This window comes from Idiotropiscis lumnitzeri, chromosome 17, assembly GCF_059441095.1.
Source record: "Idiotropiscis lumnitzeri isolate Australia: NSW breed Sydney's pygmy pipehorse chromosome 17, RoL_Ilum_1.0, whole genome shotgun sequence".
Taxonomy (NCBI): Eukaryota; Metazoa; Chordata; class Actinopteri; order Syngnathiformes; family Syngnathidae; genus Idiotropiscis; species Idiotropiscis lumnitzeri.
The window spans coordinates 10472952-10487340 of record NC_142407.1 but is presented as its reverse complement, the minus strand read 5'-3'; the positions used below and the strand labels follow the sequence as shown (position 1 = coordinate 10487340).

The 14389-nt window shown below is 42.2% G+C and overlaps 1 protein-coding gene across 1 annotated transcript in view; it reads left to right on the top strand.

The window, feature by feature from the left end:
- Positions 1-3297: 3297 nt before the first annotated feature.
- The window catches only part of ephb4a (eph receptor B4a), a 32755-nt gene continuing 21663 nt past the window's right edge, over positions 3298-14389 (top strand). Inside the window, exons 1-2 of the mRNA XM_088278867.1 lie at positions 3298-3471; positions 3921-4106. Coding sequence (XP_088134993.1) covers positions 4028-4106 — 79 coding nt within the window. The 5' untranslated portion in view covers positions 3298-3471; positions 3921-4027. The remainder of the gene's footprint in view (positions 3472-3920; positions 4107-14389) is intronic.

Here is a 14389-nt window from a genome sequence, read left to right as displayed (position 1 = left end):
CTCCAGTCGGGAGTCGAGGCTCAAAACAGCTGCCTTCAATTGTCGTATTCTATTATTTATTTCAACCTGCTGAGCTGCTTTTACTCATTCACTCTTTGTGTCGCTCCCCCGACCATTTTTTTTTGGGAGCTATTTGGCCCACCAGGTCGCAGCTGGCGGCTTCGAACCGTGCACTCATTTGTAACGTGTTGGTCAATCTGGTTAATGGCATGTACAGCGCGATGTACCATGGGAAGCTAACAGACATCATTTGATTCATACTCAGATGAGAAAAGCCTCATTTTTATTTATTTATTTTTTTTTGCAGAAGAGGTATACACACCTGCAGCCTGATGCCACCACACTCATGAATGATCAATTCAGCTTTCAGCGCCACGGAAATGTGGAGTGAGCTACAGTATATTGTGAGGATTTTTCCTCATTGTCAGGTTTTTCAGGCGGGGGGGGGGGGGGGCAAACGCAGGGAAACAGGAGTGCAGTGTGGACTGAACAATATTTATTAACAAAAACTCTAGTGTACTGTGGGAAACTATAACGAAATAGACACACAAAGAAACACAAAACATGACGGTCACGCCACTAAAGTGAATGATGGTAAAGCTTTCTAATAAAAAAAAAAAATCAGAGGTCAAGATCATTTAGGCGGTTTCACACTGTCCATGGAAACGAGCTTTTCCCAATTTTTACCCCGCCTGTGTAGCTGGTCTTGCGAAAGTGACCAGAATAGGAAGATAAAGGGAAGACCTGTATAGTATCAGTGAGAGTATCAGAGGTGGAGCGGTGAAAGTGTGAAAGAGAATTGCAGAAGACTTAGAAAGATGTGTGAAGTTTAACACTCAGCAAATACTTAGACTACCCCTTTTGTGTTGAAAGCAATTGTCGCCGTCTGACTGACATTGTATACGTCGCACCAGACGAACACCGACACACAACTAATTATCTCGTAAAGTCCTTGTAAAGTGAAAACAAATATGCTTTCAAAGTTTGACACCACAGAAAAGAGTGTTGTTAACAGCCTTGCCAAGTTTGAATTGTTAAATGAAATCAAAGTGTACTTTCTACTCTCAACCATAAAACCATTCTCCGCTGAAAACTAGATTGATAGATTTTTATCAAGCAACTTTCTGATGCCCACAAATCCCCGCATATTTTACTCCTTTAATGTCTCGGGAGCCTGAAATCCCATCGGGTTATCTTGAGGCTTTCTACTCCGCAACTCGCTAGCTAGCAGGTTTACTGGGTTCTCTTTAGCCGACGGATGAGCAGCGGTCTCTTCCATGGTATCACCTTCTCACTTACAAACTTATATATTGACACAAACTGTTCAGTAAATTGTTGTAGCATCCTATAAAGATGCATTTTCAGAGTGCGGGCATAGCTAGCTTGCTAGCTAGCTAGCTGGCTATCTATCTATCTATCTATCTATCTATCTATCTATCTATCTATCTATCTAAGGTAGAAAAGGTATCATTCCGGTTGCTCTCTATAATAGGATTGGGCTTGTTATAAAAGGCAGGAATTGTGTTCCGAATACAGCTTTGAGTGTGGCGTTAGCTGGCCCCTCTGGCCCCAAATTAAAGTGGTTGGAATTAGCCAGCCACCGCCCACTAAATGCAGCAATCTAATCCTATTCATTTTCGACTGAGACAAAAGACATCTGTCCGGCAAGCTACCTGTCTTCTTTCTAAAGTAAAAACCTCCCTGCGTGCCGTCTTCCCCACAAGCGCCAGTATTGATTGGCTTCAGTGAAGTGGAAACACATTTAAACATTTTTTTTAAATCTGATTTAGGGTGACAAAGTCTGCTCTTGACCTGCCTTCTTCTTTTGAGAAGAGGCTGACAGATGATGGCTTTTCAGAATTTCTTCTTGACAGAACTTGAAGAGGAATGAAAAATATCTTAAAGTGGGTTGATGTGTCCTCCTAGCTGCAGAGTCCTTTCAAAGCACTGCGGGAGAGAAGTCAGTGCTCTTTTTCTTGGGTTTGTTGTTTGCAGTGTCCCCACAAGGCCTGCTTGGCCCACATATGGCAGCTTTAATCGACAGTTGCTTGAACTCTTTCACAGAAACGAGCTCGAGGTGACGGCAATTTGAGAGAGCCATTGAAATGTATTCAGTTTCTCACTTTTTCAACTTCTGCCAAAAACATACACAACCTGAACCAAGAGAACAAGAAAAACTGGCCCTGCCTTGAAAAGATTAAACCCTGCCTGGCCTTGTTAGTCAGCGGAATTTCTAATGTCTTATTTATATTTTGTCATTTATACATGAAATTTGCATTTGCTATTATTAATGTAGCTGTCTTTCACAGATCTTTTTCAAGAAGTTATTCAATCCATCCTCCCTTGAGAAAAGAACTCATTAATTAGATAAAAAAAAAAACAGCCGATGCTGCATCACTGATGTAATGAATGCGTAATGTTATGACTCTCATTAAAAAAAATGCTATGTTCAGATGGCTTGTTAGAAAAACATTGCACGAGAGATGTCATTAGACGTACACGTATCAAAGCAACCACCGAGTTACTGCAAATGCATGAAAGCTAATTTTGAATGCTGGCAGGGTTTAATTATGCAACTTCAATATTATCTCAACAGACTCTTTCCGCAGACTCTAGCTTGTGAATATTGCAGAAGCTGCAATGCCTATATTTGGCAGAATGGAAATACACTAAGTCTAGTATCTACATTTCACAGGCTTCAGCCATTTAAATCCCAGGTTAAAGGTTATCTGGCCTAAGGGATTGTCCTTGAAAGCTCATATTCTTCAGGCCTGAACATGTATTGTGGCCTAGAAAATCAGATCACTCCCCCACCGCCAGCAGAGCCAAGATGAGGGCCAAATTCAGGACAGAATCGGGCCAACTAAATTGGGATAGAGTGATAGTACCCTCGTCGACCACCAGGTTTCATCTAGCACAATTTAGCTGCTTGCACCGGCTTGCTCGTTACGTTGTCAAGTGAAATACAAAACGGAAATGAAAAGAATTTCACTTCGAAATAAACCAAGACGGATTTCAGTTAAAAGCGCTATTCTCTGGGTCTGTGCTACTGACACCGTTTTTTCCAGCTGAGAAAGACTTTTTGATTTATCATCAGCACTTTCTCAATAATGACTTGAATTATTAAATACGTTCAAAGTATTTCCTTAGTGGGTACCAGATTTTTTTTTTAATTTGGAAAACGTCAAATAAATAACGTGGCGGTAGTGCTATTATTTTGACGGTACTTTTCGGAAGTAGTCCGTGATATCACCGGCCTCCGAGTGCCGCGTCCTGAAGACAGAAGTGGGCGGAGCTTGCTGGTGCTGCCTGCTCTGGACGCAGCAAGCTGCGGCGCGGATGAGAAGAAGTCTCTGGCGAGTGCGCAGCTTCCCCGCAGCCGACTGCAGAAGACACAAGTTTCATCTACTGCATCGTCTTGGTTGTTGTCGTTTTTAAACCAGGTTGTCAATTTTCGTCCATTTTCGCCAGGTAAGACATGTCGTGACCCTATTTTTGTATGTTCCTCTTATTTCAACGGCGAGCCAACTAGTGTGGTGCATTTGCGGATGAACCTCTGAGCACGTTGGCCCATTTTCTTGTGCTGAGCAAAAAAATGAGCATGAGAGGACTGATAAAAATGTGAAGCGTTCTTGTTGGAGATTTTGACTTTTTGGGTGGACCCCTCTGAAAACTGGAGACTTTGGGAAAAGTCTCGTGGTGCACTACGAGCTTTTTAAACAACAAGTTGTCAAGATGACAGAAAACTTGTGATTTGGCCATCAGGACTTTCTCAAGTTGGGAATAAATGTGACGCACCCCCACTTTTTTTTATTGAATTTTTATTTTTCAACATCACACGTCTGACGACTTCTCATTTATTTTTAAAAGCGAACTCCAGCTCCAATATTTTGACTCTCAGTAGTCCACTTTAAATGCAGACTGGTCTGTGGTCAACGAGAACACAGCCGAGACGCCGGTGCCATCTGATTGTTCATTCAAGGCTAAACAGAGGACACAAGTCCATTGTGCACATTTCGTCAAAACGATGGAGCTGACATACAGGATCCTTGGCCTGCTGGGATGCATCTTCCTGGACTGGGCTCCTCTGACTTCTGCTGAGGAAGGTGAGTCCCAAGTACTTTGTTTGTTTTTTGGTGGTGGTGGAGGGGGAGTTCCAGTTTGGAATTGTCATTTTAAAAAAGCGCATGGATACCAAACCATAAGGAATTCTCAAATGAGGCTACCGCAAACATCACTTCAGTTACATTTCATGGCAGTAACCATAGAAACCTCGGTAAAGCCATGACATGAATCCCAATGGGAGTGTGTGTCAATGGTCATTTAAGTTTATTTTGGTCATGTATTTCTTGTAATAGGTACGAAGTGTGAAGTACCGATTTGGAGTTGTCGTAAAAATATACAACAGACGTCTTGTAATGGGCAAAACATGGCCGTTGTTTACTCTGGACAGTATCCAGATTAAATTATTCAGTGCATTAGGCAGCAATGGCGATTGAACATGTTCACACAATTATATTGCTGTGGTAATTTGTTGTGCGTAATAAAGCTCGTATTACATTTCCTTACATCTGAGTCAAAATAAAATGAAAAAAAAAACAATATATGAACAATGGAGTTCAGGAAGCAAATGACAAAGCCTTGGGGGAGGCCACAGCGCATTCGTTTCATTACAATTGTGTCCCTGCAAAAAAAAAAAAAAATAAATCTTGAATATCTGTCAAGAAGACCTCAACAGTTAGTGTCAGTTAGTGTGTTGCTTTGACGGATTTTGTATTTTGATATAAATGCTTTTGGGGAATTCGTGTGTTTGGCGGATCAGTATCCCAGCTGTTAGGTTTGTATTTTAAACACTCACCCTGTGTGGTGCTTTTAATTCCCCGTCAGGTTTTTCTGGTTAAAAATATTTACACATGTTATGCATAACAGCCAACAGTCATATTTCTTCCTAAAACCTCCTCCTTATTTTCTGAGAGATGCCCCGATGCTGTTAACAGTTGCCGTAAATCAAACAGAAGAGCTCACATTTTATTCCGCTATTTCTTTGGCTAATTTCCCAAACAATTCCAGCACTGCTCATCACTTTTGAACATGAAACAAAGCATCTCATGCCAAGTTTCAATCAATGCTAGTTGTCAACAGGAACACACGGAACATGCTTGACTTGACTTATTCTGTGGCAGGAACTCCAATCTGTCAGCTGCCTCTGGTTGGCCCTTTCTTAGAAGGAGGGCGAGGGGGGGCTTTTAACGCTGTGTGTTCAGCTATAGAAGCACAATGTTACAGCTCAGACGAGGTCAGCCGTGCTTTTGTTGTGTGCAGTCAAACATTAAAATGTGGGAATCTGCATGAGAAAAGTCTTGATGACCAGTGAAGTTGCGCTCTTATTGATGCTTTCCAGATGTACAAATGATGTCATGTCAAGCATTTTTTTTTTTTTGTGTTAAATTTGGCCTCTGACAGACAATTGTTTGTTTGGTGGTCATGCAATGTGATTTCCTGTGTTGTGGATAAAGGTCCTTCTCTCATTAGACAACAGAGGAATCTTAAAGTTCAATGCCCCCGTATTTGTTTATACTGTAAAACAAGTTCCCGCAACGTTTTGCTATCGTAACGCATACCACATGGGAGAAGCCGAAAGACAGCGACGGTGCTTCTACTCACAGAAACTCTGAACTGAATCATCAGAATCAATTCATCAAGAAGAATCGTTCAAAAGATTCGTTCACGAGCTTCCCTTCTGGGGCATGGATGGAGTGAGTTTAAAAAATAAACAAATAATAAAATAAAACATTTCGTGCACATTCTGATGTTTCAGTAATTGGAATTTGTGCATTTGTATTGTTATTATTTTTATTAAAAACGTTGCTGCTGTAATGGACGAACGAGAATGGCAGTACAGCACGTTCACACTGAATCGTTCATGAACGGGAAATTACATCACTGATTCCATGAACGCCAATAGCGTGGCGGTATTTTCAGTCAAATCCCGCCTTCATCTGACGCTGCCTGCTGATTGGTCGTTTGCGATGATTGCCGAAGTGCGCGTTCTTGAGCTCATATAAATCTAGGAAAGAACGAAACACTTGAGGAAGTGATCCATTCACTCACATTCACTGAAGAGATTCGTTCTTTTTGAACAAATCGTTCAAGAACGACACTAAACTTTATTGATGTCAACCTTTTTGCCGCTTTGCGTACAACATTCCCATGTCGTAAGTTGAATCGTGCGTTCGTCATCCGAGTGCCCACTTGTGATTGGCATCACAATAAAAAGTCCCAAAAAAAGCAAAACAGACTTTTGTTAACCATCTAGAAGCTTTATCTGGTCACTGACATGCCTGATTTCATGTATGACGATTCATTCCTTTTTAAATTCAAAATTCTTCAGGGCATTGAAATTTGCAGGTTCCGCTGTGCCGTCATCTACCAAGTTGTTGATTGCGCACTGAAGTGAAGGCAGATGATGCCGCACAGCTGCCAAGCCTCTCCTTTTTTATTTTAGCGAGGCCGTAAATGACTTAGTGGGGGGGCCGGATCTCTCGTCGTTTTGTCCCTGTGAAGATTAAAACCCAGACCTCTTGATCGGATAATTACTTTGGCTGGAAATTTATAATAAACTTTGAGGGTTGGGGTTTCAAGTAGGAAAGTGGTAAATAAAATTTTAAAAAAGCTTTTTGCCCGCACCCTTCACATGTAGGAATTACTCTTTATATACAAAAAGTAATTCGGCCCTCATATTGACAAAGACAGAAGCTCTCAGTTCTTAGAAGACGACACGCTGTGGTAGCAGATTAAATTATATGAGTGTAAGCTTTACATTACCGAGTTTCTGTGGTGGCGTTAAAAACCACTTAGAAGATGGTGGCTTTTGTTCATTACCACATTTGGAAGAAAAACACCACACGACTGTAAACAGGCCATTATTTTGAGGGGCACGCCAAAGCTTGTGATGTGGCAGCGTTGATGTGGACATTTGGAAATGCCTCTTATATTCCGCGCCTGCTTCTTCCTTCACGATGACTCTCATTTCACCAAATGGGACTATTTGGAGTTGCCATGGTCAACACAAGTCAGTTCCATTCAGGTGTGCGTATTAAAGTAATGCTTGCCATTTGCTATTGTTTGCTGGTGTTCAAGAAGCAAGTTTAAGGCATTATCTCCCCTGCGAAAATTATTAACTCTTTTATACGTGTGAAGATTCATCTTAAAGCTGCTGTGCGGTGATGTATCAGCAACAGATACTTTCTTCGAGTAAAGTTTTTTTTTTGTTTGTTTGTTTTTTGGGCGAGAGAGTTCAAGTCGCGAGTCGAGTTTGTTTAGCGGGGGGCCAGCCTCATTGTGGCGGACGAAAAACGTTGACAGCACTCTTTTAAAGGGAGGCGCCACCCTGACTGTTGCAAATTTTACGAGGCTGCTCCGCATGCAAATTGGAATACGACTGCTTTTGGTCCTGTCGGTCAATCCGAATGACGTGATTTGTAGTTATTGCACGTTATCAGTGTTATCAGCATGCCATCAATTTACTCAACTTTTATATATATATATATATATATATATATATATATTAACAACTAATATTTTTATATATTATTTTCATATTTTTATATATTATTTTTTAAATATATTTAATATATTTTTATTATTTTTATCTTCCTCTTTTCAAATGATAAGCAGTGTTTATTCCATTGCTTCCGTTTTAAACTCCACCATAAACTTGAGATTTTTAGCTTTACAGATCTTGATGTCCTTTCAGGAAATTTGCTCACAACTTATATGTTATTAGATATTCGTAGTAGCCGACTTGTTGGCTAAAAGCCCGGTGACACAATATGTGTGTGCATATAAATCAACATTTTCACCTTCTCGATTTTTTTTCCCCGCCTCCTCCTGGGCATGACAAGCAAAAAGAATAAGACAATGTTGCTAAACTGAAACACTCATCTTCAAAGCCATTAAGCGCTCAAAGGAAGGTTTTTTTTTTCTCCTTGCGGATCCACTACCCACAAGGCCTCACGTGAGCCACAATCCTTTTCTTTAACGCACATGTAGGCTTTTCTTTTACAGCTCTTTTTGCACATCCTCTTGTCTCCTTGATGCCTGACTGCAGCTATGCTATTTATTTCGCTTGCTGACTCTCTCCCCCTGCCGCAGAAATGTGGATCTTTTCCCAGAAATCCTTTTAAACGGAACCGATTTTTATAAGAAAGGGATTTGCATTTAAAGCAAGCCCCCCCCCCCCTCCACCTCCCCCCTGTGCTCCCTCTCTCCAAAAGCTGCTCGCCCGTCATCCTCGCCACCTAAATCCCATGATTAGCTTCCTCAAGAGTTAAACAGGCATCCGAGTGCCACAAGTACCCTCGTTGCGGGGATGCGTAGTCCCTCGTGGATATGCAGGTGGATGATAGTCGAGAGGATGCGACCCCCCTCCCACCCCAGCCCCAACCCCAACCCCTCCACGCCAACCCCAATGCATCCGCATCAGGCATTCACTTTGGAGAGCCCGTCTGTCCTCCACCCACACGCTCCTCCTTGAGAGCGGGACACAATGAGGACGGGCTGCAGCAGAGTGTGAATGAGGCCACTGCCTATCAGCCTGGAAGGAGAATGGCACTTTTTTTTTTTCGTGGGGACGAGGGGGGCTCGCTATTACGCCAGTCATGAAGAAATGGGAAGACTGACCTGAGTCTGAGCATATCTGCTTAATGAGCAATTTGCATTTTATGATGACACACACCTGAGGCCGCAATTGTGATCATAATGATGTGATTAAAGAGCCTTTAATTTGAGGGGAAACTGCTGATTACCTCTTGTTTATCATTGTCGTTTATCTTTCATTCCATTACTTCAGCTGGAAATCCACTTTTGTCGCCATTGTTTTTCCTCCTCATTCAAGGATTGAATAGTAAAAAAAAAAAAAAAAAAAGCAGCTTACAGTTATCTGCAGTATCTGCAACCTGGACGTACAATAACGAGAAGATGACCTACATCGTATGTCGCATGCGCACAAACGGAAAATGCAACTCGGAGACCCCGTGCAACGTTCGCTCGCACCCGTGCGCACACCGGCTCAGCATGTCTCGAAGGGGCTGTGGCTTTCACGCACCGCGCTGTGTGGGTTCTGCTTTATACGCCGTAACAGAGACATTCCTGTGAGCGGGCTGCCTTCCTCCAGCTGCACGCAGTTAAGAGCTTAAGCAGGGGAGCCGCGTCTTAAACCCCGAGTCAGGGAGTTTACGTGACCAAGCATTCAAACGCCCGTTTTGGCAGTTGGCTGACTCCTCTTTTTAAGGAGTGCTGAACCTAACAGGTTCCTTCAGATTTTGTCTTGGCTCATTGTCATTTGCTATTTAATGTACACTTGCACAAGCAAATGAGACTCGTAACTGACATTTGAAGAGTTTTATGGTTGTGGTTTGCAGTAGCGTGAGCTTGCATCGTATCCTACGGAGCTCTTTCTGATATTTTGCCCTATTTGATGCCGATCCTGGATTGGCTCTCATTCGACAGTTTGGGTGTGCATAATGAAGAGCCTGGTGAATATTATTGCGTTGATTACACCCTGAGATTGGCCAGAGTCGTGGTTGTACATTTTTTAAAAAAAAGTTTGGAAAACGTGAGCGGCAAAGAACAAAACAATGCTCTTTATAGTCGGATGGCTTCGCATCCAAAGATGAGTCTATCTTTAGCCACAAACTTGCACGCTGGCTGGGGTAATGCTCGGACTCATTAAAAGAGTTCAATGACTGTGTATCTGTTTTGATTTTGAGTGACTAAAACCAGAATGCGTCCAAATGAAAGGCGTTTTTGCTTCGTAGGGAGTCTTGTTATAGTTCTTGGATGGTTTATTTCACCAGAGACAGCACTGCTTGGAGCAGCCCACCTCCACAGCAGATTAGTCACCGTGGTATTTTTTTCTCCTCCGGAAATACATTTTACATTCTGCTTTGGTAAAATCTTTGATTTAAAAATATAAATAAAAACTTAAGTACATCAGCAAACATTTCTTGGGCTTATAAATGCTTTGGAATGAATCAGAATGTGGGCTTTTGGATAACATGTTTAAAAACGTTTTAGGACGGACAAAATTGAGTTGGGGCGAATCTAAAAAAAATAAATAAATAAATACTGTGACAATTTGTTGTAGAGGACTGGTAAATGATCAACTCAGGTTATTAGAACCATCCAAACCGGGGGGTGTGGCAGTCTCCTGCTGGTTTAGGAGATCATCCCAGATTTTATCCCTGCGTGGCTTCAAATTGCCCAAGCCACAGGAGGTCAGTGACCCCTGAACCCTGAGCCTCTTTGTGGACAGTTGACAAGAGGATGGAAACGCTCCTCCAAGAGAAAGACAGCACATAACCAAATCTTTCCCATGGTGCTTTTGTTGGGGCGACACTCACAATCTGCTCCCCGAGTGCATTAATGAAGATGATAGCAGCTTCAGAATATTGTAGCAACTGTGGAGCGATTCGTGATCGGTCCCCAGGCCTATATGAGTAATAATAAAAAAAAAAATCTTCATTGTTGCTGTGTGAAAAGAAGTTAGTGACTAATGTAAAATGTCAAATCAATAAAATCTTTGATAGCAAATATTGAACCGGTATGCGGCTAGCTGTTTTCTGGCTAGCGATAGCAGCTAGCGATAGCAGCTAGCAGTAGCAGCCGAAGCGTCATTTTCCACCTGGCATTAGACACATTGCAGGTTTTTCTGTTTTAAGTCTGTTTAGGTTTGGAGTTTTTGTGAGAACTACACAGTAATTGCAAATCATAAAACTGTTTTGACCACGGTGCTTTCAATCGTGAGAGTCGCGCAACTTGTAAAAATCCCGTTAACATCAAAGTGTTGGAAATGATGTCATCAGAGAGCAGCAAAGCTGCATGCTTTTGGCCTATTAAATCCGACGGAATGATATTTTGGGTGTATTTCATCAGTTCAGCTCCAGGCTTCCTGCGGTGTGACAGTTTACATTATGAATAAAAATGTTCTTGGCTGCGTTAATCAATACAAGTGACCCACATTTTGGGGGACTTTTCTCACATCCAGCAGCAAGGAAGATTGGAGATTTAGGGACGTGGAAATTCATTTGGAGTAATTTTTTTCCCCCTTCCTGCTTGGAATTTGTCAGAATAAGGAGAGGCAGTTGAGATTCTTGAGTGAAGATTGAAGATGCGAAATATGGATGAAGAGTGGACGTCGAAAATCAAATACTCCATTTTTTCACTTTCAAGTGTTGCCTCCTCATGATTTCCATGGTACATTTTTTTTTTTTAAGGCTCATGAAAAAAGTTTCTCTTTCAACTTTTCTTTTGTAATTCATTCCTCCTCACTAAGGATTGCGTATCAGCTAACCACCGGGGAGCTGCAACAGTGCTTTCAAGAAGCTCTTGAGTTTTTCACATGGCCGGTTTATTTTTGAAGAGCGCTTGAGAGAGTGGTGCCCATAATTGGAAGACGAGGGAGGTGAACTCACTTAGTGGCGGATCAATATTCCAGAGATGCTGAAATGTGCTGTGGAGCGAAGCAATTGCATCAATCATAACGGGGAGAGTGCATCACATTTAAAGCGCCAACGTGTCGATGAAAGATTGTGTTCTAAACGACGGGCAAATTTAAGCTTAGATTTTTGTCCTTGTGTCTTAATCGTAATTAAACAAGAATATCACAAGCGCACATAACGCTTCCAATCTAGTTTCCAGCTCGTTCGCGTTAATTTTTCATAGCCTACAACGGTCTCCTTGGGAATAATTTGGACCAGAGAGCTGTGTGTGAATGTTGTTTATACAAAGAAGAGATTGTTCGAGTCCAAGACGCACAAACGCTGTACAGCATTTGACACCCCGGGTCAGAACTCATTACTTGTGGGCGGTGATGTAAATGGCGCAGAACCAAGTTGATGTCTCATATCCTTTTTACCTTCTGTTAACCCCCCCCCCCCCTCCATCTCACAGCGGGGTCACAACTTTTTCTACCGCCCTGATGGACGTCGCCATTTGAACTTGTGCGACTTTTGAACAATGTTTTGCTTGCTCCTGAACGACTATTAATTCAGCTCCAATTGCAGGGAGCATTTGTTTTGTGTCTCAAACACCACAGACAAAATCTTTATTGAACGCTTTTCTGTTGCTATCACCCCACTCAGAACTATTTAATTTCGGACAAGGCGAACAAGGACTGCTGGCTTGGCGGTGAGAATAAAAGTTAGGTTGGGGGGGGGAGCAGAAATGGAAGCAATTTTAGGCTTGTACTGCAAAGAAGAAATACTCAACCTTTTCCCACTTAAAAAGCTGACCTGTGCAAAGTCTGACATGGCTGTAATTTAGGAAAGACTCACCTCTGACTAAAAAGAAAAAAAAAAAAAATCATTGGGCGGTTTCTGCCGCCATTGTGCATAAATGACCCCTTAAGGTCGTCTACCGGGGACGCTTTGGGGGGGCCGAACATGCGATAGATACTCCAATTCTGCAAGGTAGTGTTCAATTTCAATATCCTTCCCGCATCAGATCTTGTAGCACCAAAAAAATAAACCGCCTTTCCTTTTTACACCGTGAGTTGACATCCCCAAATCAGACAATTTGAAGTGTAACATCAGCGCCACATCCCTAGCCAACAATGTCGGTGTTCACCTTTTACACAGGCGTCATTCCAGATCTCAGACCTCAAAGGCACAATATTGGCAGAATAACATTCCAAGCCCTTTATAACAAACGGTGACCCAGAAAAAAAAGGGAATATATCCTGGCTTGAACTGGCAATATACTAAATGGGCGTTCATAAAATGCTAGCATTAGCATTTCTGCCCAAAAGCTAAAAGTGGTTGCTTGAGTAAACAGACACGATGAAGTTCATATAAGAATGGAATGACTGGTAGTTTGTTTGTGAATCTTTTCAAAAAATCTCTTCATTTTTTTTCAATATTCTTGCCTCGGTTGTCGTGCGAATGTAACCCAACTCTGCCAGAACGATGTCAGCTTGATATTAGCGGAGGAAGCTGACGATTTCTTTCTCTCCTGGAGTTTGTTTTGTTCCCTGAGGTTTTGTTCAAATGTTGAAATAGGACACAAGAAAATGTTGCAAAAAAACCCCAAAAAAACGGGTTGTCAACTCAGAGCTTTATGCTACTATTGAAGCAGAAAGCCAGACATGGACAATTAGGGGGATTTTCCTGTCAATGTTCTTGCCACCTGGTGAGTTCCTGTGCTGCGAAACCGCCTATTAAAGTAATATGTTTGTCCACTCTGATGAATGTGTGGCTCTCGGCCAAAAAAATCCAGAGCCAATATTCCCAAGAAGTGTACTTTAATCTCCCGTGGATCTGATTGACAGCAGCGTGGATCCTCTCCGGTCCAGTCTAGTTCCTGTCCAGTTTGGAGAAGACTCCCAAACTAGGTCACATCCTGCACTGGGACAGAGAGCAGCCCTCGCGCTTATTGATATGCATCCCTACAGACGAGAAAAGGAGGAGAGGCGTCAAACATTAACACCTTTCTTTCATCTCAAACTCGCAGCTCACTCCAAGCATTTCATGAGCTCACACGTACTCAAACTAGCTGAGCGCATCCACGCGGGCCCACAGGAGGCTTTTGTTATTCAGCGTTGAGCGGTTAAACAGTGTCTGGCTCGCTCGATGTGAATGGTTTGCACGTCGGTGAGCGCCCCACCGCCCACCACCAGACCCCCGGACACAGGAAGGGGACAGGAATTACAGGAAACTGAGCTTTAATCTGACCAGACACAACTCTGCCATAAAACATACAAACACGGCCACACACACACACACACGCTCAAGGTTGGATCTAAATAGTTACATTGACAAATGGAAAGCTGCCACGGCATTACAAATTCCCGATCTTTTGCACTCGCTGCTAACAATAATGTTTGCTATATATCACCACTACCGAGAGGAAAGGCATTCCCATCATACAAGTACGATAATCCTCCGCAATTATTGAAATTCTCATTTGACAAAACGGCCGTAATTAATCCCAGACGTTCATACTCAAAAGTAATGTTAAGAAAAAAAAGAGAGACATTAATTTAGTCCACTGTTATGTTAGCAGGCAGAAGGAATTAATCTAAATGGGTTTGGGGGTTCAGAGAACTCAAATGCCTTTTGGAAAAGATGCATGCTTTCCTAACAAGGCTTCTAAAAATACAAGTTTGTCATGAGCGTAAATGAGGTGGAAACGGCCAACGTGGCTCTGTCCAACGATAATAAAGCTTAGACAAGCCAGATATTGTATTATTTTGAAAAATATATTTTCTTAAACCAAAGCAGGCCAGCTGCCGTCTTTACGTTAAGCTAATTGTTCAGCAAATCAATCTCTTAATCTTACTTTGGGCCAATAAATCTCTTCCAAAAGCTTCGTTCGTGATTGTGAAACTTGC